Below are 25,000 nucleotides of genomic sequence, written 5' to 3'. Positions count from 1 at the left end.
TTGACGGTTTACAAAAAATCCAATTAACAATTTTCACCTTACTTCAGTTGTCTAGCAAATATCTAAACGTAAAATTAATCATTTCTTTCTCTTTCATTTATTTTCAGGTAAAACGAAGCTTCCCAGTTTAATCATCATTCACGAATCAGTTGGCGGTAAGAATTTTTGCATAACTGTCAACACAAATCTCTTTTTACGATTCGCTCTAATTCAATGACACTTGTGACGAGGGCGATTTTGCTAAAAAGTTTTATTGTTTAAATCGAGAGATAATAAAGAGATAATGGTTGATATTGTAGATTGCGAGGCACCACATAGATTTTTACGTCATAAAACACCCAGGGAAGCTACTTAGGACCATTGATGTCTCCGTTTCCTGTTCAATGGCGTGTATTTAGTGCTAATCTCATCCGCTGAGTTCAGGATTGTGAATTTTTCCAACAACAACTTGAAACCGTCGCTGATTGTGGTGTAGTAAGAACGGCGGGTGTGCGTGCGTGTAAATCCGAGCAATTGCTCGGTAATCAAGTTCTGCGGAGAATTTTGCCAGACACGTTCAAGCGAGATGCAACAGCGCGGAGGACCTTCTTTCCACTACTTTCTGAGTTTTCACTCGCCTGGTCACTCAAAGTGTTTCTTAGGTGAAAATGAAAATAAAAAAAATCCAATGAAGCAAAAATAACTCCACGGAATCAATGAATCAAACTGAGCAATCTCAGTTATAAATGCGTTGAAATCTAAGTAGGCGTTGAAAATACGCGACAAACAGAAATGACAGCACTGCTTCCGAATAACTTAAGCACGTGCTTGAACAGAAACGGAAATATAACCATCAAATAGTTTAAATCAAAATTATAGAAGTCAAACTATTCCTATTTGAAGTCCTGAATTCTGGTCTCTATGTATAATGAGTACATAAAAAGAAACGAGTCGACTCCACTGTGAAAGTCATAGTCACCAGCCTCATTCCAGCTTCCGGACCCATAGAAATTACTTTGTTTCCGCTAAAATCCAGGAAAAAAAAACCAAAAAAAGATACAAAATAAACTTTCAAAAACAGCTAATCAAGATACTAGCATATTGATTCTTGGCATTGGAACTCAAAGACTCCGCTCTGATCGTGATAATCGTGTGCACTGATCTTCCTCTTGTTCGCAGGAAAATGGCATGACCACAAAGGAAGTAGCCTTCCAGAAGATGTCAAACGAATATCGGATCGTCTCATTAAAATAAGTTTTTTTCTTCAAATTGGAACTCCATAGCGGGAAAAAAGCGCAGTAGGCTGCGCAATCAAGTGGACATTAAATCGATTGGCAATGACATTGAATTGTGAAATGTCTTTTGCCTCTTCTTTGCCGTTTGCCACACACACACTCGGGTTGACCACAGGCATATAACTGCTATATGTATATGTGTTGTGTACACCGGAATCCGGACCGGAAGAGAGAGGTGAAAGCAGCGTGCGAAGGAGCGCGAGCGAGCGGTGAAAGCCGTTAATTTTGCGTCTTTTCATCAGCGGGTATCAACAGATGGAGTGCAATGCCAAGCGACATCATCGACATCGTACGAGAGAAGACGAGAGAGAGAGAGAGAGAGAGAGAGAGAGAGAAAGACCATACAGCCTGTAGGCTCGAACAACAACCACCTGATAGGTATGATTAACGTCCGTAATGATTATGTCGATACGGTTATGAAGAACGATTACAGCAACCTGGTTTTGCCGTGACCGGTGGTGAAAAGAACCGTTAACAGTAGCTCCAATCAAGGGAGTCCTCGTCCATCAAGTTAGCACAGATTCTTCGGTACTTTGAAGTAGCCTTCAGAATAATCTCCTGTTTGATAAAGTGTTGCTAGTTTGTTTTTTTAATAAATGACGCTCAAAATTAGGCCACATGCGTAACACACTTCGCGCAATCGGGGTCTCTTCAATAAAAGTAGCGAAAGGAAACCACGCCGGTTATTGTAAGTCCGTCCAGCAACATAGCGAAGGGAAGGGAAACACAACTCGTTACCCGACTTACCGGCCAGCTACGACCAACACTATTACTTAATCATATTATGAATTTAAAATTTTGACCGACTTTCGAGGTTTGCTTTCTTCGCTTCGCTCATTGAATCTTTCGCGAGTGAGTGAGCGAGCGAGCGACCAAAACAGACGGGGGTCGTAGCGGCGTGTGTGGTTGGGGCGAAGCCCGCGCGGTGTATTATGCACTCATGGAGCCCCAAAGTGTGACACGACTATCCGACTTCACCGCCCGGTCGGAGTGCGCGGTAACGAAACGCTGCAGGAAAAAGTGAAAATGATGTAACCACCTACAACAAAACGGTCCAACAGCAGCATGCCCAAGAGGATAAACGGTGAGAAACAATACTCCGTCCGCCTTCATACCCCCCAGATGGTCCACAATGATTTCTTCCAATCGCCGTGGCAGCCGTGCGGTTCTCTGACGTAACGCATCACCTCGCGCCCAAGCAACCAGCAAAGCAAGCGGCAGATCGTTCGGTTTTGTAAACATAACCTATCTCTCGGCCGGAATCGCGTCCCGTTCGTGAGTTGGGGCCAGTGCGCGGGGTGGCCGTTCCACGCCGCCTTAGATGCACGGAGGAAAAAGCATTAAATAACATACATACCTACATAATAAAATTTATTATTGAAATAAGGCAAGCCACCGCGCCGCCAACGTACACGAATATTGTCGGAGTGAGTGGTCTGTGTACGTAAAAAAAAGACAAGGAGAAAAGTAACGGCAGCGGCAGTGTACACCGGAGCGCCGTCAGACGTGAGATAATAAGAGCGATAAAATCTCTTCACTAACTTGACTCGATGCAAAGTGGCTTGTTGAGGGCGACCGCGGCTCGGAGATCTCTGTAGTCAGGAAATTTCCCATCTTGAACCGGGAGCTGCGAGCGACACGGTCGCGTTTGACATTTCAATTTAGAATATTCATCGAGAGCGAAATAAATAAATAATAACAAATAGTGTGGCAAAGTAGCGTCGGTCGCCGTTTCCCCGAAGCGTTAAGCACAGCCAGCAATGCGGAAATGAGCGTTTTTCTTTCCTATATAGACAAACTGTGCGAGCTGGTACTGTGATGTGACTATTACCTATAAAATGTCTAGTAGAAGACAGAAGTGTGTAGCTCGCGAACAAGCCGTTAGCATATACTCTAATCTTAAACCAGGCGTGTTCGCGGGAACACCCGTGACGACGCGAAGTGACTACCAAATGGGTAATTGGTTTCAATCAAGAATCAAGTTAGCCGATGCAGTCTGAAGATCCAAGAAGCCTGTGAAAACTGACGATAGTTAGTCGCCATGTTCAGCGCAGCGATTGCTTAGATGATGTCACATTTTTTTCGAACTTTCGGACAACGTGGAACGGGCCTGGAAATAGTGGAATGTTACGCCGCTGCTGATTCGCAAACAGTAAATTATGACACCATCAGCAGCGTGTCCGTAAATAAACCGCCATCGTGTTCTCTGAGCGGATGATTGTGGGAAAGAATGAAACGCGCGTTTTTTGTCATCTAAAACCGGAGATGATAATCTTCTTCCTCCTCCGAGCGAATGGTCCCAAACACACCGGCAAAAACAACACATACCTCTCAGTATGATGTCGAAGCATCCATCGCCTTAACAAGAGATATGCAAATAAGCCGGTCGTCGAGTGGCGAAATTATCTAGTCAGCAGTATTCTGATCGCAAATAATTAAGGCGGCGCCGCCGCTATTACCTCACCCTCACCCATCACGAGAAGTTGCGAAAGATCGTGTGGAAGTAAATTTCACACCAACAGCGAAAATAGGCGTTTACCCGGAATTGCTGTTTCGCTGATTTTTCAACGAGTTAAAAAGCAATTTCAAATACCACAGTTAGGATTGAGCTACAGACGCTCAACGGCCGGCCCAAGAAGGAAGTAAGCTCTCTCCAACACTTGCCCGTTGTGATTGCGAGCAACGTGTGTGTGGAAAAATCAAAGTTCAACGAGAAACAGACACCGCACTCTTAGCCAGAAGTCAAGTTTCATCACAACTTCCTGCTTGAACTCGTTCTATTCCTATTCCGCGCCGAGCGAGGCGTCCATTTCACGCTTACTTGATCGTCGTTCTTCGCCGTGTACATCAACAAACGGCCGCCATTTGAATCGTAGTAGGTGCGAATGGTTCCCTACGGTTATCCTAGCTGCCAGCAATAATCCAAGTAGGCACCCATAGGTTTGATCTGACTACACGGAAGAAATAAAACAGTCAAAAGAATTGGCAAAAGAACTCAATTTTAGGTAACTTCTCATGTCCGTGTACGAACCCCACTAGAACTTTTTCGCAATTTCTACCTTTCATTTGAAGGTTAAACCTGGCTCATAAATACAAATAGCAGGTTGATTTACATGCTCGTTCGCCGCCTAGATGTCAGTGCCTGTACCACCCCGCACTCGAAGGCGGAGAATGCATATTCCTTTCCTGTTTGGAGTACTCTCGTCGAGCGCTAATGAATAACGATTATCGTTCGGCTAGCGAGAACTGCTTTTACTTTTCCTATTCAACCGAGCCTGGAACCCCGAGAAACAGGAAACCGTGAACAGTTTACACTGTAGATTATCGCCCGCCCGAGACGCGATGACGCAAGTTTTATTCCCCCCTTCAACTATGTAGAAAAGCGAGAAAAAAAACTGTTTAGAATTCAATAAAATAAAAAAACGAACAGTATTTACATAAACAAATCAGTTTGTCCGTCGTTAGCTAGCAATTTGAACAAAACCAGAAGAGGAGTTGTAATTGATAATCCAATTGTCGTTATACCATCAGAGCAGGCGAGTTGTTTCTCCTGCTCCTCCTCCTCCTCGTCGACGCATATTTTCCGCACGTCTAATTAAACGCCGTGATTCAGATCGCGACGCGACGCTGCGCTTCTTCACACAGCCGACTGAGATCGATTCCTATTTGTATTCTGTTCTGATGGTGACCGGACAGATTGCGAAACGCGGAAGCCAACCCCGTTGCCGGTCGTACACACACGGAACAACTGAGAAAGATCCTCTGCATCTTGCTGGTTCTTTTCTTATACACCGGTTACCACTTTGCGGCGTCTCCGCAATCTGCTGCTGCTGCTGCAGTCCTTGGAAGCGGCGATTTAAATTTACAGTTGCCCGCGCCACGGCTTCGCGCTGCGCAGCGAGTTTTTTTTTTGTGTGATTCTGTTCGATTCTTGATTGTTTCTCTCTGCCACCGCACTTGTCCGCGGTCCGCGCGGTAGCAGCAGGTAATTAAGTCGAATACCGCACTCCGATGTGCTCCTTTCGCTGTGTGAGCCGGACTGACAAATGCGTTTCGCTATTATCAGTATTCTTAATAGCATTAAGCCGGTTACGATCGGGTTAAATAGGAACGAAGGCGGGATCAGCGGCGGGACGAAACAGGAAAAGCTGATGAATAAAACTTTATGAACTTTGTTTATAATATCATTTTAGTTTCCGTTTAAACCGGTTCTTCGGCTTCGCCTTGTCTCCACCGTACCTTCCTGCTTCAGCTTGAGATGTCTTCTCATCTCGAGAATCTGTATTTTTCTTCCCGCAAGCACACACACACACTCACACATCGGGTTTCACTTCCCGTGAAAAGAAGAAAAAAACACGTCGACGAAAAGAAATACTCATGCAAAGAAAAACAAAATTAACCACAAGTCATCGCGAGCCGGACCTGCCTCCGCGATCGGGTTCTATAGCAACGCGTTTACGTACACGCAAAAGAAACAGGAAAAGAGATTGGAGAAGGCACAACAACAAAAACCGACGAGACCAGCAACGGAGATGGAATCCGTTTGCGGAGAGGGGGGGGGGGGGAAAGGGCGACGATAAACAAGAAGTAAAAAGGCCCCCTCTGTCCTTTAATCACTTGGCGGTGGCGGATACGCGACGACGGTCGCGGGCCGTGCAGGGAACTGCCGAACCACCCCGGGAACAGAGAAAGAAAGGAGAAGGAACTAATGAAGCGTACATAAACCTCATTCCACGGTCCATCCGCATTACTTGATCGGTGCGCGGCCGATTTGGGACCAGCTACACACTGATTTCGTTTTAGGTTCACCTGATCATTGTTCAACTCAAATCAAGTCGAAATTTTACAGTGTACCCCGGGGGCAAACCGGATAACACGGCGGTACTCGTTCTCGTTTAGTCAAAAATCACACCCATCCTCGTCGTCACCCCCCGTCACCACAAACTTCAAACCGTCAGGATCGCATGCTGCGATCCGAAATATTTTAACCGTCGTCTTTGCGAGACGGATGGACGGACGGGCGAAAGGGCGGGAAGAAGAAAAAAAGCAACGCCGCTACAAAATCTCTGCCGAAATGGCAAGAACCTGTCCGATCTAAGCAGGCGGAAGGCGACGTCGTCGGTTTCCTGTTTCTCTCGCCGCCATCGTTCGCCACCTTCGCGCGCACCTTGCTCCACACGCACGATCAAAGCAACGCAGGCCTGCGGGCGATTGGCGGTTTTTGTAAGAATTGCTTGCGTTGTTGGTCGCTGGGACGATAGAAATATCGCAAAAAGTCACTTTTGTACGAGTGAGAAAAGTTATTTTATTGTGAAACTGTTTTTTAATTCTAGTTTGGTGGATCAAGGATGTTGCCTTCATTCAACGAATTCTTAACATCACGTTTGAAAATGTCTGGTGATCTAACAAGGACTTCGTTGAGTTTCATACGTATATCTAGTAGATTGCCCAATTTTTTTAAACTCAATCGGCCTACTCCTGAGTAAATTCATGGTCTCACCAGGAGTATCTGCTCCAAATTTGAATCAAATCGGACAAATCTAATTACCGGACAAAGATACTTGAAGTTTGGAAGGGATTTTTCCATAATTTACATGAAGAAAACTCTCTACATCGTATTTACACCGCTAGGTGACACTGTGGGCATCATACTATCACTGGAAGTAAGAATAGGAAAGGTAATTTGATTGCCTGCAACTTCGTGGAAACTTGCAAATCAATCCAGTTTGTTAGAAAAAGTTATTTCACTCGAAACGAAGGGATGACTGAATCAGTTTGGTATAGGGACTAACAATGCATGGTGGTAGTCGATTCCGACGGAGCACGGGGAAATCGATACAAATATGCAAACAAGCAATAGAAACATCACACATAATATTTTCAGAGAACGACGACTGATTGGAATCAAAAACAAAATTTCACCATGTCACCATTTGAAAACAAATTCAATTCCTTCTTTAAAAGTATTTATACATATAGTCGCTTCGATTTGATGTGACGGAAAACGCACTGTTATTTTCATTGTGATCGTTGGTATTCTTATTGCTCACTTACTTAATTTTTATTAACGTGACATTAAAATTGGTTTCTTTTGTCACGCTCTTTTTGTTGCTGGTTCGACGAGATACGTGAAATTCTCGGGCAAAGTGGGAATACAATACGGTGGCTGTCGATTTTCAATATTGCCGTTACGCGTCCTTCTGTTCGCAAAGCAGAACATTTGTTGAAGGCGAGAATGGAGCGTAAACTAACGGAAGTCAGCTTTATACAGTTGCATCGTATACGAAATCCTGTCTTGATAATTATACGGATCACGTTCATTACATACTACGAGAAACTATGTAATCATTCGGAACACTACGGAGAATTCTGCACAGAAACCGCCATCTATTGTAATCAAATGCAACACCAGGTCTTCAACCTCATCAACTAATGCCCAACCAATAGTCTCTATTTTTGTAATTGTACTAAATTGTCCTGGATTTTTTCTATATCAAATTTTCCATTCCAAGACTCTCCGATCGTTTAGAACTGATTCCGATGAATAAATTAAACATATGCAGCAAGTTCGTGAAATGCTTCATCGTGTTCTGGAATAAAGGAATTAAAAATTCTAACTAAATTTTTTTATAATGGGCCGCCAAAATGGCGTAGCTTTCCGATAGCCCAATTAATTTAATTTCCATTTCTTTTCGAGGAGGCGGGCATAGCGTATTGGAAAATCGATTGCCTTATACGCAACTAACCTGGGTTCGATTCCCAACCCAACATATGATTAGAGTTTTTTCTAAGCCTCCTATAATCGAAATGGAAAAAATCCATTTCTTAACTTCTGCTGTGAACGGGAGATAGTTATTATCTCAGAGTCTACTAAGTTACCACCCATCGCACCGATATGAAAAGAAAAAGATTCGCGTACAAGTTGTATTGCGTGCAAGCTTCAGCGTCGTATAGATAGACTGTGAATTAAAAGTTGTTTGATGTCTAATGATTTCTTAGTTAAAAATCTGAGGCCAACCTATTCTTCACCAGTGGCGGATCCAGGGGGAGGGTCCTGGGGGTCCGGACCCCCTCCGAAATTATTTTACTTGTTGAGAAATTTTTAATTAGTTTTAATTTTATATTAGCTTTAAACTCAAAATTACTCCAAACCAAATTTGATTAACAAAACTGATATTCTTTTAATAAGGTTATTGCGTAATACGAATTGTATAATGTTCAATTTAAAATCGAAATTTCGGGCCCCTCCCGGGAAATGGAAATGGGCCTGAATGGAAACACTGTTGATCATTATTTGATTTTTTACACTTGTTTTTTTAGAGTATTAGAATTAACCTTAGAGCGAGTAAAGGCGCTATAACCTAGGCTTAATGAGCCAGGGCAAGGTGTAAATACCTCTGTCCCATCCCGAAGGACCAAAGGAGTGACATTAACCTTCTTAGCAAAGTCACTCCCAACGTTTTATCCTAACCCCCTATAAACTGAAACGGTCGGTACGGTTGTCCTCGTTTCTTCCTCATTCAAGTTTCAAAACGATTCGTTGGTTGAATTGTTCATTAAATGAATAACTCAATTGCCGTATAATATTGAAACATCTTCAAACCCAACTCTGCACAGTAGGCCTGGCCGTTTTAATATTTGCGACATATTGTAATATGCTTCAAATATTAATGTTGACAAGAAAAACACTAAAGAATATCTGCAGTGTTTTCCAGGATGCTTTTCAATACTGGCTGTGTAAGGGTTAGAATAGAATAGTATTAGAAACACAATTAACCTGATACCCATGCATATTAAAGGGTGTTACGAACAAAAATTGGTTAAATAAGTGTGTGTTAATCGGTCCAATTTTTTATTAAAAAATTAAATTATGTTACTTTTGCAAGTCATAATTCATGCAGAGTAAAGAAATAATATTAGATTGTTCAATGTTTTCCTATTGAACGGAGCTCTGCCGTGTTGGGATGGTTCATGTCCTTGGGTTCTGAGTATTGTGTTGCTTGAGTAAAGGGCAAAAGACGTTTTTCCAGGCACTCCTGCGCCTAAATTTCCCGGTTGCGGCGAAGATGTCGCACTTTAAGCTACAGGAACAGTTAGCTTGCCACACAAGATATTTCTTTGCGAAATTCGACAACTTAATGTGTTTGAAAATATCTACCCCCTTTCTCTTCAAATCGACGTATAATATTACTGTGTCTAGGCTGTTAAAAGTCTGCCTTGACATAGGGTTTGTCATCCTGTACCACACAATTGAACTTCGGCATCATCTTCAAGTACAGCTTGCGCGATCGTTCGCTGGCCGGCTTGTTTTGCTTATCGTCACGATTTGGAGTCACCACTTTCCTGTTGGCTTTATTCTGCGCAGCGTGTGACGTAAGACGACTAAACTCACCTCACTTTATGTGACTTTTTTCACCCGATTCTGAGAGTCGACTCGGGTGAGGTGAGATTCCCCATTGCGGTTAAATGGGCGTCTCACGTCACCCGAAGTGACTCTTCAGAATTGGGTGAGAAAAGTCACGTAGAGTGAGGTGAGATTAGTCGTCTCACGTCACACGCCGCGCAGAATAGGGCCGTGTAAGTCGACAGTCCAGATCCAGTTTTTTAACTCGATGCACGATTGCAAGCGACACTCCCAGCTTGCTTGCGACATCTCGGTCGGAGAGGTTGGGATTCCGATTGCAACAACTGGCCACTATTTTCATCGTTTTTGCAACTTCCGGCTTCCGATTTTCCCCCCGAACCAGTCTTCCTGGCTGCCGAGAAACGTTTTTCGAACACTCGGCTCTATTCTACGCGACGTATGACGTGAGACGACTAATCTCATCTCACTCTACGTGATTTCTCACCCAATTCTGAAGTCACTTCGGGTGACGTGAGACGCCCATTTAACAGAAATAGAGAATCACACCTCACCCGAGTCGACTCTAAGAATCGAGTGAAAAAAGTCACGTAAAGTGAGGTAAGCTTAGTCACCTCACGTCACACGCTGCGCAGAATAAGGCCGACTTTTATAACGTTGGTGACGGGGGATTCATGGTCACATTCAGCACATTTCGCTAGCTCGCCGAGCGAGTAGTTCGGATTTTCGCGATGCGCGAGCAAAATTTTGCTCCGTTTCGCTTCTTGCTTCGATGCTATTTCCACAACTCGTTATTTCTAGCGAGGAGCGTTCGCTCTATGAACTAACAAGCGGGTCACCGTCGGCAAAATTCTTGTGGCTTCTACAACCACTCAAACGCAAACTGGAGAATTTTTGCCATAGACAATTTGTTTTTAAAGATGCTTCATCGGCAAATGGGCGGAGCTAACAATAAAAGAAAAAAATACCCTCGACGTGGACAGCTACCGACTGCTTTTAAAAAATTAATTTTCTTGTAATTTATGATAACCGTATCCTCTACGGAATCTGTAATAATAATTGGTGTAAAGAAGTACAGAACGCGCAAAAATCTTTGTATTCCGTTTAGTACAGCGGCAATAATTGACGGTTAAAAACAACTCGGCAACCCCAGCTATCAAACATTTAGAAACGGTACAAGCGCTGTTAAGAAAGGGTCACTTTCCTGATTCAAATTATAGGTATTTTCTAACTTCTGTTTAATTAGACATGCACATCCATTCGAAAATGTAAATTTGTTTTATCGCACTTTTTTTGAATTTTTTATACAAATTAATGAACTTGATAAACGGGAAGTTATTTTCCAAAATACGAAATGAACATTTCCATTCGAATTCCTATGAGAATGGGGTTTTGTTGTCGTAATAAGGACCGTTTGTTGCAGATATTTTTACAACTCGCCAGTTCCTTACCAGTAACAGTACGGATTCTCAACACGTCACGTGGCGGAAGCAATTTTGAAAGCGCTTTTCGCTAGCTTGTCATGAGGTTGCTCGTTTGGTATGCGAGCAAGGAATGATTCAAACCTCTATTTAAAATCTCTTGTATTTGATTGAACTACTTAGGTACTTCCTATTGACGGCTCTGCCTGAAATAGTTGACTCAGGATTTCAATTTTACATTTTTCAAGAACTTCAATTCTACCGAATTTTACGCACAAAAAGAAACACAAATGGAAATGTGAAAGAACTGCATCGTAAAAGATGCACAATTTCACTCTAAGAGTCACTTAGCGAACTGTGCACAGAAAACTTCGAGCAGAGAATGCACAGAGCATGCTTTTGTACTCTCTCACTTTCGAGAAAACACCAGAAGAGAACGTTCCGCAGCACCGTAGCGCTGTCACAATATTTTTGTACATCTCACACAACCGCAGCCTCGCACAGCATAGTCGGAACTGTAAGTGAGCGCCTGCTGTACAGTCACAGCGCCAGCGGTGAGAAGAGCGATCGACCCACAATCTATGAAAGATGTGCGAGCGTGTATCAAGAAATCGTCACCAGTTCATTCGGACACCAGAACTCCTCAGCTCTCCTTCAACTCGTTGTGTACCTCTCATCATTGTACCTGTTGGATTAGTTTGGAAAACCATTTTATGGTGTTGCGTTCGCTCAATTTTCGATGTGCAAACGATGGGGAACCCTCCAAGAAATTGTTGCAATTCGTGGTTAATATACCGTCTTCACATTCAGTCTTTCGTCTCCATCCCATCGTAGATCGTTTGCAAACACTTTCCGTTCGAAAGTACTAAGAATGTGATGGTCCTCCACCAGCGTAGTCCAGGTTTCGTGAACGTAGGGTCCTCGGCATTTTATTGATTTTTTTCGAGAATTGTCCTACTCGAGCTGTAGAGCTAGGGTCTCGGAAGGGCTCCCCGTCAGAGTCACCCACTACAATTGCAGACGAGACGGAAAATGTCACCCACTAAATGACTGCTTAAGGCCAATTACAGCGGGCCGTCATTCTGAATGTGATGTTCATTGTACGGTTTAGATATGTACGGGAGTAGGGACTTCACAATCGCGTGTATTATCGCGAACGACTCGAGCGTTTGTACGTTAACGTGTTCGATGACGTGGTAGTTTTTATATCGCTTGTACTGGCATGTATGTAACTTGTAGCTTGTTTTTCAGCGCACGGTTCAGATACTAGATGAGAGTTTCACCATATCACTAGAGTTCTCGGTCATGTCACCATGGAACGTGATGTCTAGTGAATATGAGCGTCATTTTTTTATTGGTTCAACTAAAGACATGAGGTTAGGCTGCTAGGACCAATGGTAGAGACCTACGGACGTGACCGATTCATGTTCGCTGGAACTCGGGCTTTTGTAGGTGTACTCTTGAGACCGCGTTTGTAAATTTATAAGTACTCAAACGTTCACTTAGTCACCGAGGTGTTATCCTTTTTTGTGATATCGCGGGCTTTGATGTGTTTGGATGATAGCGAAGGGCTCGAGCGTTTGTATGTTACATGTTTGTAGCGTGTGCTAGCGTGTATGTAACTTCGCGTGTGAAAATTCGCATATTCTCGTGTATTCTTCAATGATCAGGCGCGGACCGTGAATCTGATACTTAATTTTTAGTGCATGACTCAGATGCTAGAAGAAGGTGTTATCTAGTGGATATGAGCGTCATTTTTTTGATTGGTCTAATAAGCGTAGATACTTCCGGACGTGACCGATTCATGATCGTGCGAGCGGTGGGTTAATTTCTTGAGACCGCGTTTGTAAATGTATAGGTTCACTTAATTACCGAGGTATTTTAATGTACCCGAGCGTAAGTATGTGTGGATGATTGCAATTACATGTTTGCGTTTGTGACTAGAATTGTGTTATTGCGAAGGCCACGAGCGCTTGTACGTTTTGAATGAGAGCGATTGTGATAGAATATGCGATTGATTGCGGGGGGAGTGTTAGCACGAATCTAATTTAAGATATAGTAATAAACGGGAAAATAATATTTGAAATAAAGAAAAAAAGATGCCGAGATTAAGTGAAAGCGTATAAATTGACCGATATTATTTTCGGCACTCAAACTACTAGAATGCGTCTAAATGCCAGCAAATGATATTTATTTAAAATTAATAACAATTGCATTCTGTTAGAATTTTGTCATGCTATGCTGGTCGGGAATGGATAAATCACGGACGTCGGCGAACTAATCGTACCTTAAATTATCCAATCCGAGCATCCTGAATGAATAGAATCAAATGCACGATTTGAACACCAAATAAAATTGTCCAACGAATCCTAGGAAGGATTACCCATTATTCTATCATATACGCCAGTTCTGCAGCCATTCCCTGACCTAACCTAGTTGAGAGTATACTCTTTTTACGCAGCAAATATGTATAGAGTTCGCTACATGCTTGATAAGGATGTTTTACATATAGAGGGTATCCCACATCAAATTGCTTCACGGAAAAAAAACGCTGTAGAAAATTGCATAGTGGACCGATCGTTGTCAAACTTCCGGACAAACAAATATAACCCAATTTTTGGCATATTTATTTCATTCAACTCCAATACCATAACCGTACGCTCTCACCTTACGCTTAACTCCATTCATTAGCTTCTGTACAACACCTGGCTCCAGCTTCTTCTGTACGGAAACCCTCTTTTTCGTCAGATTTGACCTCCTTGGGATGCTTCCGTAGTGCCTGTTTCATAATTGCCCAGTATTTTTCGATCGGCCCTAGTTCCGGTGCGTTGGGGAGGATTCATGTCTTTGGTTACGAAAGTGGCCCCTTTGGCTTCGTACCACTTCAGGACAACGATTGAATCTTGGCACGAAGCTAGATCCGGCCAGAAAATCGTAGGGCTCTAGTGTTGATTCAACAGAGGAAGCAGACGCTTCTGTTGACACTCCTTGAGGTAGATCTCCCTGTTTACAGTCCCGGTAGTCGCGAACGGCGCACTCCATTTGCCACATGATCAAATCGCTTGTCAAATCATGTATTTTTTGGCAAAGTTTGAAAGTTTCCGCTAATTTAGTTCCTCCGGAACATCAAACTTGTGCTGGGCGATGAAGAACAATAGCTCCGTCAGCTGCCCGAAATCCGCCTAGACTTAAGTCTCATCATCTATGATGAGACAATGAGGCTTCGTCGGCATCTGGGTGTAAAGTTTCAGGGCCCGTAGCTCTTCCACCTTTCGTCAGTTTGGAGCCTTCTATACTTTGTACGTATGCAGTCCCTCCCGGTCCTTGGCGCTCTGAACGAAAGATTTGAACGAATTCAACTTTTTGACCACACTCCTGACCGAAGCATTGGGATTCCGTTGAAAACTACTAAACTTTTCACTACACGCTTGTGATTCTGATCATTAATAGAATGGATGCTGGCCGTATTTCTCCTTCCGTTCGATGCTCAGAGTTTGTTAGTAACGTTTAATCACACGATTCACCCTTGACTGCACGATTCCGAGCTTTTTTCCGATTTCCCGATGAGAGAGTCCAGAGTTCAGGATTTTCCAGATGCTTGCGCAAGAACAATTCGCAACGTTGTTTTTCGGGTGATGCCATTTTTCCGATTTAAAAAAAAAACAGCGATAAAAATACAATGTAAACAATACACTCTAAACTAGTTCTACTCAAATTGTCAAGAGAAAATACCAAGAAGGTGACATGACTTCATATTATCGTAGTCAGTATAAGAACTTTGTTTGTAACAAAATGAACGAAATTTATTCTAAATACGAACGAAGAGCACTTCGGTTTGCATCAAATTAGAGAAAACTGTTCATTGTTTTTTGTTTACTGCTACTGCTGTTTGTTGATGACATTTCAAGCGATTTTGACGTAGCCCAACTGACCCCATTATGTAGAGATAGGGATGTCAGTTGCCTGGAAAATACCATATGGGATATTTCCTACAGAGTTGTTTTTCGTGGGTGCATTTATACTGTCAGGTCAAGTTCTTTTTTCTGCAAAAGAAGGATACTTTAGTACATTTCGAGGTAGAATACTTCCGTAAAATATACAATTACAAAAAAATAACGAATATTATCGATTTTAAGATAACAGTCATTAACTTTGTCCCGATCTATTGTTTAATGATCCAAGAAGTAGCCATAAGCATTCCGAAATTCCGATAAGGATATTCATTACAATTCTATTAATTCAAGCTTTATAATAGCATGGCTAGTGCCAATATAAGGCTTTTAAATTTGACATTTGTGCTATAACCATTAGAACCGTAAAAACGGGCATTGATTGATTTTGATTGATTTTATTGAAGGCGGGTTTTAACCTTATAGGTCATTCACCCGTGATATATAAAATTTTTACATGTCAGTTTTCAAAGTCTAGTATATGATGGTGCTGTCGGTGGTTGAAAAAGTTCCCCGGTTTCGGGGCTGGTGTCCAGCTTGGTCGTGAAGGGCGCAGATTGGTTTAGGTGGGCCGCGGTGGTCCCTCCCATCACCCGTGTCCCGTGTGTGGCGAGGGGCCCGCAGTTGTGAATGGCTAGTCGTTGTTCGATGGGGAGGCCTGTAGGTGGGGGCTGAGGTGCGCTTTCCTTGTGGGTCGCGGAGAGTCCTCCCATTACCCGTGCTGGGTGTGGCGAGGGGCCCGCGGTTATGTGCAGAAGGTGAATTTTGATGTTCGATGGGCCGCGGTGAGCCCGGTCCGAGTCTTTTAAAAAGTTGAGCATGACCTGCTCTCTCACAGGATCGTTAGAGAGTGAGTCGCGGATGGAGAGTGGTAGGTCGTGCATTGATCGTAGGTCTCGTAGCTCGATGCAGTTTATGAGCAGGTGCTCGACTGATTTCCGAGTCCCGCATGTGGCGCAGGAGGGAACGGGTGCGTTGGCGATGGTATGCTCATGGGAAATCCTGGTGTGTCCGGTCCGGAGCCGCGAGAGGACCCTTTGCTCCTTCCAGCTGTCCCGGTCATCCCATTTGGCGGGAGTTCCCTTGACTTTCTGCAGATAACCACGAGAGATTCGCCAGTGTTGGACGAAGTGATTAGCGTTAGCGCTTTCCTCGCTGTCCTACCCCGGGCTGCAAGGGAGTCAGCCTCGGCGTTCCCCTTTATACCACAATGTCCGGGGATCCAGCAGAGCAGGGTGGTGAGAGAGTCGATCTCCTCTTCGATGGCCTGTACGAAAGGGTGGCGGGACTGGCCGTTCTCGAAGAACCGAGAGCGAGTCGGTGAAGATAACGGTTGCAGAGTCGGAAGGTCTTCGGGCTAGGGCCAGAGCGATGGCTGCTGCCTCGGCCGAGAATACGGAGCACTGGGGCGGAAGCCGGAAGGAACAGCCGGGGGGGCCGTTGCTGACGCCGACTCCAACCTTATCGTCCTTCCTCGATCCGTCGGTGTATATTTGAGTGTGGTTGCAATACCGTCGCTCCACCAGTTGGCTATATGCTGTGCGGACGACTTCAGGGGCTTCTCCGGCCCGGAGAGATTTGGAGAGGGAGGTATCTATGAGCATGGGAGGGGCGTTCCACCGGCGAGGCCATCGCTGCCGTAGGTCCTCTCGAGTACGCCCAGGGCCCGTCGGAGGATGACGAGAGCGATCCTCCAGCGGAAAGGGAGCACGCCGGCCTCAACGTATGCGCTCTCGGCTGGGGTGCTGGGTAGCAGTTAGGAGACGTTTCGGATGGTTCCGTGGCACAACGGTGCTAAGATCTTGATGAGGTTTTCGTAGTTGTGTCCCGTAATCTCAATTCCGTAGAAAATTCGGCTGTAGATGAGGGCTTCTCCGACCCGCCGTGTTGTCCCTCTGTTACACTTGGGATGTCTGGACGAAATTGTTTGTACGAGACGCTTGCGGTTGGCACATTCCCTTTTGATTCTCCTGAAGTGGGGGATGAAAGAAGTTTTGCGGTCGAAGGTAACTCCGAGGATGGTCGGTTCCTTCTTGAAGGCGATGAGGGTGTCGGCCATACGGATCGGGCGGGCGGTGGTCCAGTGGAACGAGTTGCAGAAGTGTGTGTAAAAGCTTTTGCTAATAGATAGCCTGAAGCCGATTTTAGTCGCCCATTGGGAGACGGCGTTGACAGCGGTTTGTAGTTTGATTCGTGTTCGCCCTTTGGTTTTACCGATCGAGACTAAAACAATGTCGTCTGCGTAGACGAATATATAAATCCCCTTGGGGAGGGTGACGAAGATGGAGTTCATTGCTATGAGGAATAGGGTGACCGCCAGGACCGACTCCTGAGGTACCCCGTTCTCCTCATTGTATGTTCCGGACTCGTTGCCGCCGGGCTTAACGGCTCTTTAAGACTGCCCTATATGTAGATCTAAAGCAGAAATTAGGCTACGTTATAATGCTTGTTGGTTACTTGGGATATTAATGCATTGTTAGACCCACTCATTTTGTCAAGTCCTCGTCACTAGCAGAAGTTGACTGAGCTGCTGATTCGCAAGCTTTCCTATCAGCTTCTAGTTCACGATATTGTGCAGGATTCTGAAACGCATTTACGCTTCTAGAGCTCATCGTTAATGACAATGAAACGGTATCAAACTGGCTTGCCAGATCCACAGAGAACATGCTTAAATTTCAAAAAAGGACCTTCCAATCAATCCGGTAAGAGTTAGTACTGATATTTTCCGATGTTGAATAACTACTGCTACTGTCTTCAAATTTGCACTTATCTCAAGAAAGACGGTAATCTTGATACGTTCATAATTTCACAGTCATTGCAGGCGTAAAAATCCCGTTGAGTATCTAGATATTTTTATAAATGATCCTATTTGTATTCTACTTCACTGTGGTTATGTCTTTGACATTACATTTTGAACATTTTCGCGCAAAATCCCCCCGATACTGATACCTAATTACCGTTCATCAAAAGAGCATCTCTTTCGGCATTCACGAGCACAGTCATGTTGTGTTTAAAACTCAACTATTTTTGTTTCCAATTTATTTTTACTTGAAAAACAAAAATAAATTCACATTTCAATCGGTCAACCTGACCACAAAGTTTGTGCGCGCTCTTCTTTCTGAGACTATATGCGATACTTTCACCCGCACACATTATCCGGTACTTTTGCCATCCGCTATCTGTTTACGTCTAACCTGATGCTGTTTGCAAGTTCAAGTGGCACTTGCAAACTAAAGTATATAATGTTTACTATCCGGTGAGGTAACCTTATCGCTTATTTTGTTACAACTACCATCGTTTTGAAAAGTGTCTCTCTACAGTCGTTCGAATGTTCATTGAGGCCTTTTAATCAAATGACTTCCAGAATTTTGTTCGAAATTCTGAAGGAAACTAGCCGGAATTCCGAATCAAATTCCGGGTTTTTTTTTTTCAACAATAAATTGGCAATTCTGCGATTCTGCAACATGTATAATTTCATTCTACCAGCAATACTTATGCAAAACTTCCCTAACGGGAAAAAATGAGGTTAAATAAAAGTTTGGGCTTTGGTGTTTCGGATTGTCCTCGTCAGTAACTAACACCAACTTAATGCTGGTTATATAAATCTAAACCAGCATCAAATTGGCGTCATCTAGACTCTAAAATCCAAAGAGTCGCAACTATTGCGTAAACGCTTAAACAATTAACTGGTAAGTGATGTCTCGGTAGTAAGCGCAACACCTATGTTGTTAAAAATTTAGAAGAAAGATTGAAGACTAATTTTTCTCCACCAAGGGGAAATTTTCTCCCCATTTAAATAAATAGATTAGTTATGGAATTTGCGTTTCGAATTCGTCTCCTCAGAATCCGACAATAACTTAGTGATATGACTAACCAAGCACCGGATTGACTTGTTCGTCCTTGTTTCCCGTCATCACAAGGTTATCGACCGACACAGCATGTACGTTTTTTTGCGTTGTGTACGAAAACACAATCTTTAAATAGGACCAGATTGATAGGCAAAATAAAACAAAACACTTCCTCACTCGATCCGACCTCCATTATTTAACGTCGCAGCGAGGGACTGTATTGTTTTGTTACAAAAAAAAAAATGTCCGTGCATACATTAAAAACACTATCGTTCCCATCCAATTTCCATCCGTTTGAATTCTATATATGAAAGTCCAATTTCTTGAATCAGAAATCGGATCCGATCGGTCACTCGATACCCCGATCCCAGCGCAGTCGTTGGCCTCTGCGATGGTCACCCGAGGATGAGATTTCAAGTGGTTTTACTCTACATATCTCTGTCGTCGCCGGTGTGTGTGGTGTGTGACACACGATTCAAGCGGGAACGAGATTATCCTCTCAAATGAGAAAAAGAAACTACTTGAATTGAAAATTCCGCAAAACCTGGAGCAATGACCATCACGGACGGAAAGTTGCGTTGACCAGCCGTTACGATATTATTTGATTTAAACGTGATCTTTCGTCAAGTACGTCCACATGAGCAAATCAGTTTTCTACGAAAAGAGTAAAAGCGTTTCCTCTTCCCATAGTTTCCACGATGGACCGAGTAAATATTTGCCTTTCGAATGCCTGTCACGAGATCCACCAAACATGCCCCGAAGCGGCAGGGACGAGAGGGTCCGGTAAACACACACACATTACACATCCCGTTTCCTCGTGCTCGAGATCGCCTCAAGAATCTCAACCTTCCTCGTTTCTCTCGATCGCCCGGGGGGCTTTGTATATACAGAACCAACTCTTTTTGTTTAAAAAGCAATGATGAAAAAATAATTAACAGAAAGAAAACGAGCCAAGAAAAGCGCACTGCAACTCTTCCACCCGATGATCGGCAGCAGCAGCAGCAAAAGCCATAGACGGAGATGCCACTTCTTCATCATCTTTCTCCAGCCTGGCTGACTAGTGCTCTGACCTTCTCCTGGAGCGCCCTTCGCCGTACTACTTTCTCCCTCCGTTTCTGCGGTTTACCGCCAATCCTCCCTCCGCCCGCCCGGTCCAGACCAGGCCAAAGAAAGAACGAAGATGAGAAATATTTTTATACCTACATATCATAAAAAAAAATCAATTTCCGCTGAAAACCTGAACTAGCGGATGTTATTTGAATACACTTCATCTGTACGCTTTGGCCATAGCCGCCATTCTCCGCTCACTCAGCTCTCCGCTCCACATGCCCCAGATGACGGCTTGCTGCATACACAGCCACTCCGGTAGGTACCTCCTACCGTGACCGATTCAAGCAAAGCACTCCGCGCTGCCGTTGGTAGGTATACTGTTTGGTCCGTTCTATCCACCACATCCTCTCCTCTTCATCGTAGCAGGCGAGTCGAATCGGGTTGAAGCGACAGCATCTTCACTCAATCCATTGCCCTGTGCTGCTGATGTTGCTGCTGCTGCTAGTGCTAGTGCACACGCAGGAGGCCGCGACATGATGGGACGAAACGAAAATCGCCTCGAGACAGTCCTCATTTCCCGGATTGCCTTTCCGCTCTCGTAGTAAATGAAATTATGACCTTTTGCAGGCAGCAAACCGTCCGCACCCCACGAACCGAACAACCGGCGCAAGAGAAATAGTTTCACCATATGAAACAAGCCTGCACCGTACCGGTGCGAATGCCGGATGGTTTACAATCGCTAAACGAACGGATTTACCTTTGTTCTTACGACGGTTGGGTTTCCGTTATTTGGGTCAACGAGACACGTGTTCGTAAATCGAATCATAACGGTACCCGCATGCAACTCTTTCTTGCTGCCTACTTAACGCACAATCACTCAGAAGTACTAATTTCCTATCATTATCTCTATTTCTTGCAGAGGCTCAAAACGAGCACACCGAAGGGCCCCCGACATTACCGCGCTCGGCCAGGAAAAAACAATCGCCAGGATGAAAATGTTACCGATACCACTGTCACCGTTGAACCCGCCCACGCCACTCGGCATCTGGGGCTCCGATCTGTTGTGGCGATATCCACCAGCACCTCCGAGCCCGCTGGCTGACCTCAAGACACAGCTTCCGCCCCAGCTCAACACGGATCCGCGCATTTGGGGTCGCGAGGAGGTTGCCGTATTCCTGCGCTTTTGCGAACGTGAGTTCGATCTGCCCAAGTTCGATCTGGATCTGTTCCAGATGAACGGAAAGGCCATTTGTGTGCTTACTAAAAATGATCTAGCAGAGCGCAGTCCAGGAGCGGGAGATGTCCTGCATAACGTTCTCCAGATGCTTGTCCGCGATGCACAAACCCTCCATCGTCATCTACCCAGCAGTCCAGTAACCCCGACCAGTCGATATCCGCTATCACCTCACAGTCATCCACCGACACCAAACTGGAGCGCTCTGGCTCCCCCGGATAGTCCATTCTTCCATAATTCCCACCTGCAGCAATTCATGGCAGCCTCCAATTCGGTCACTTTAAGTCCAGCACCATCCATCGATTCTCAGGCTGGAAGCCCGCCACAAAGCCACCAGGAACAACTGCAAAGCGTATTCCAAAAATCATCCAGCAGCAGTAGTAGTCACACTCAAAACAGCACTTCCGGAGGAAGCAGCAATCAGTCAGATTCCGATGAAGACAATTCCACTGCCGGATATCATCCACTATCCTTGTCACACCCGGACAGCAAACTACCGCTGCTTCCGCAACAAAACCAGAGCCCCCCGCTGACGCCCATTTCCAAGGAGACACAACATTTAGGACAACTGCAGCTGCTTGATACCAAGACTCTCCAGTATCCAGTGTCTTCGTTGCTGAACAATACCAGCAGCAGCAGCAGTGGCAACAGCATCACCAGCAATGGTGCCAACACCTACAGTGTCTCCAGCAGTAGCACCACCAATGTTACCAGTTCGCCTGCCTCTCTAAGCAACGGTAATTCTGCCAGCGTCTACAACTTGCATTCGCTTAGTCTGAAGGGATCGCCGCTGTCACCGCCATCCAATTCATCCCCGACCGGTTCGTCATCGGCGCCAACCACTCCAGGAGCGTTTCTTCCCGTGAAGCGGGAATTTTTCCCCGATAGTCCCGAACCCAATACCAGTAAGCACCAGCTATCCATAATTTTGATTATAAAAATGATTATTTCTATTGTTTTTGCTTCCCACTAGATGGCAGATTACTGTGGGACTTCCTGCAGCAGCTACTAAACGACCCGTCGCAGCGATACAGCCGCTACATTGCATGGAAGTGTCGCGATACGGGAGTGTTCAAGATCGTGGACCCAGCGGGACTTGCCAAGCTCTGGGGACAGCAGAAGAACCACCTTTCAATGAACTACGACAAGATGTCACGTGCCTTACGGTACTACTACAAGGTCAACATACTGCGTAAGGTGCAAGGCGAACGCCACTGTTACCAGTAAGTATCAACTATTTCATAAATTATAGAACACGCCTAACTTACCGTTGATTTTTTCTACAGATTCCTTCGCAACCCAACGGAACTGAAAAGCATCAAAAACATCTCGCTACTCCGCCAAACCATGGCGAGTCAGAATGCAAACGCTCAATCGGCAAATGCCACCGCTAACGGGCACTCGCTGATGTCCCTGCTGCCGAACGGTGCTAACATTCATCACCTGGCAGCAGCTGCCGTAGCCGCTGCAGCTTCCCACCAGCAGCAAGCGAACGGTGGTGGTGGTCCTCCGATTTCGCCGACCGCACTGCATCATCCCCACCACCCGGCACAATCGTCAGTACAAAGTTCAGCGGCCGCCGCGAACGGTCAGGCAACCATCAAAATGGAAACCGATCTAGACGATCTAAAGCCTACCGATCTGAGTACAACCGATCGCAAGTACTACGGCAGTGCACCGAATGGAGTCGACTGTTATCCGTAAGATTCCCGCAAACCAACAGCACCACCAGCTACATGTTAGTAATTTATTTTGTTCGTCTTCCTGCCCGACAGATTGATAAGAAACGCCAACGGATTGACCACCATCCAGCTACTGCGCCAGCAGCACCAACAATCCCATCCATCCCACGACAGTGGTTCACCGCCGCCATCACCGAATCACCTTTCGCTCAACTCCCAATCTCTGCACACCATCAGCAACAACCTGCACCATCTGCATCAGCAGCAACTGCAAGCACAAGCTGCAGCCGCAGCGGCTGCCGTAGCTGCTGCCGAAGCCCGCCACCACCACCAGCAGCAGCAGCAGCAGGAAGAAGACCGACGACTGGACGCCCTGGAGCATGATCGCGAACACGAACGGGATCGAAGCCCCTCCCCAGCCGATCACCATCATCATCAGCAACAGCAGCAGCACCATTCAGAGACCGGAAAAGCCAGCGAGGATGAGAGCATGATGCCAACGGATCTCAGTAAATCGGAACCAATGTACTACAAATAAGCCACCGACAGCAGCTATACTGAGACCCCCTAATCAAATTGACAATCAACGGGCCGCTCCGCTCCGGAGGACCAGCCCTCACACGGAGGAAGCAGCTTGTGCCACCGGGCACCGAGCTTACGTGCAGAGACCGGCAGCGAGTGCGATAGTGATCTCAAAGAAGAAAACAGCATACAAAAAACACTGGTGCCATCCTTTCCTATGGTCGTTCCGTTCCGTGTGTGCGTGCGTGGTTTCTCTGCGATTGAGCGTGCAATTCAAAACGAGAAATTAACAAAAGTACACGTGTGATACCCCCCTTCCCCTCTTCCCCCATTGAAACAAATATTATAACTGAAGAACGTAGCCAACCCCCGACAACGTGCAACGTGTTCCAGGATTTGGAGAAAAACAAAACCTGATAAAGAAGAAAAATGTGCCAATCGTTCTCTCACCTAATTTGTTAGCTTATCGGCAACGTTGAGCTGAGGCTCGAGACCCAATGTACAGAACCTGAGAATGCGATATTATACTCTAGTTAAATTACGGATTGCGAGCTATAGCGGGCTCCAATTGAATTCGGTCCCTCTTTTTTATGCTGTATTATACTGGAAGTTACAGAAAGTTCTACCCGGGCTTTTAATTGTAGAAAAAAAAGAAAATGAAAAAATGCAAAATTGTAGCTAATAACGTTTTCGAGGAAAAGTATAGCAGATATATTGTTGAAGAAGAATCGCGAGATGAATAAAAGAAAATGTGTACAGTTTTAATTGTTAAGAGTAGAATTTATCTTTTAGAAACTAAACGTATAGTGGTAAGTGGTTGATCCAGCCGAGAAAAGTACTCATTTATGATTTTTTGTTTCAGCAATTTATCGGTTTGTTTGTATTAATTTTCATTTTATAGACAAAACAGTAGGCTAAGTTTAAGAACTTTCCTTCACTATTGGCTTCCATTTGACAAAAGTTAAGAAATTTACAAAATTCAAACAAATGTGATGAAAAAAACAGAGAAATTTATATTGGAAACCTATATGCAAAAAACGTGTTGTGTGAATTGATGGTAATTTGTGGATTTTTTTGTTGTTTTTTTTTAAAGGGTCGACTTTGTTTTACTACTAGTGCTAGTAGAATGTCTTCTACTTCTTTTTTGTTGGCTTTAAACGGAAATCGAAATCTTCCTTATTTTCTAGGTTATAGAATTGTACATATATATACGCGGTCAGATATTTTTACAGCAAACCCATAATTTGTAAGTTAGCATAAATTATCGTCTCAAAGCTAGAATATTTTCCACTACAAGTTATCCAAACACCAAACCACACCCACACGAATATTCCCCGGTAATGGCAGTAGTATGTGATATTACGACGACTTTACTTCGCCGTGTCCAGAGCGTATCGTTTTCAAAACAGGTTTCGCGTATGGTGCAATGGCGGGAAGGAGGTCTCGATTGATATTAATATTCAGCCACACAGAAAATATTCAGAGGATAATCAGGCAAAATTTATATCGACACCGACAAACACAATAAAAACAGCACATCCACATCGCCGTCGAAAATGTCTGTACAATACTGACATTTTATTGCAATAGTTTTTTCATGTACTGTAAAGCATTATTTTTTCACAATAATTATAAAAGTATGATTTTTATTAGACTT

The 25,000-nt window shown here is 44.5% G+C and overlaps 1 protein-coding gene across 1 annotated transcript; it reads left to right on the top strand.

Moving 5' to 3' along the window:
- Positions 1-3,035: 3,035 nt before the first annotated feature.
- On the top strand, positions 3,036-24,115 carry LOC131695712 (ets DNA-binding protein pokkuri). Its single transcript, XM_058984207.1, has 5 exons — positions 3,036-3,074; positions 20,825-22,044; positions 22,113-22,362; positions 22,426-22,839; positions 22,915-24,115. The coding sequence occupies exons 1-5, from the start codon at positions 3,043-3,045 to the stop codon at positions 23,357-23,359; spliced, it is 2,361 nt and encodes a 786-aa protein (XP_058840190.1). The 5' UTR covers positions 3,036-3,042; the 3' UTR covers positions 23,360-24,115.
- The last annotated feature ends 885 nt before the right edge of the window (positions 24,116-25,000 follow it).

Source organism: Topomyia yanbarensis, unplaced genomic scaffold (assembly GCF_030247195.1).
Source record: "Topomyia yanbarensis strain Yona2022 unplaced genomic scaffold, ASM3024719v1 HiC_scaffold_5, whole genome shotgun sequence".
Taxonomy (NCBI): Eukaryota; Metazoa; Arthropoda; class Insecta; order Diptera; family Culicidae; genus Topomyia; species Topomyia yanbarensis.
This window is presented reverse-complemented; position numbering and strand designations above follow the sequence as displayed.

What these genes read in the sequence shown, in the direction of transcription:
- LOC131695712 (XM_058984207.1), top strand. Translation starts at nt 3,043, where the DNA reads ATGAGCGTTTTTCTTTCCTATATAGACAAACT. An exon ending in CTTTCCTATATAGACAAACT is followed by an intron (nt 3,075 to 20,824) that starts GTGCGAGCTGGT and finishes TATTTCTTGCAG; the next exon opens with AGGCTCAAAACGAGCACACC. An exon ending in TAGTCCCGAACCCAATACCA is followed by an intron (nt 22,045 to 22,112) that starts GTAAGCACCAGC and finishes GCTTCCCACTAG; the next exon opens with ATGGCAGATTACTGTGGGAC.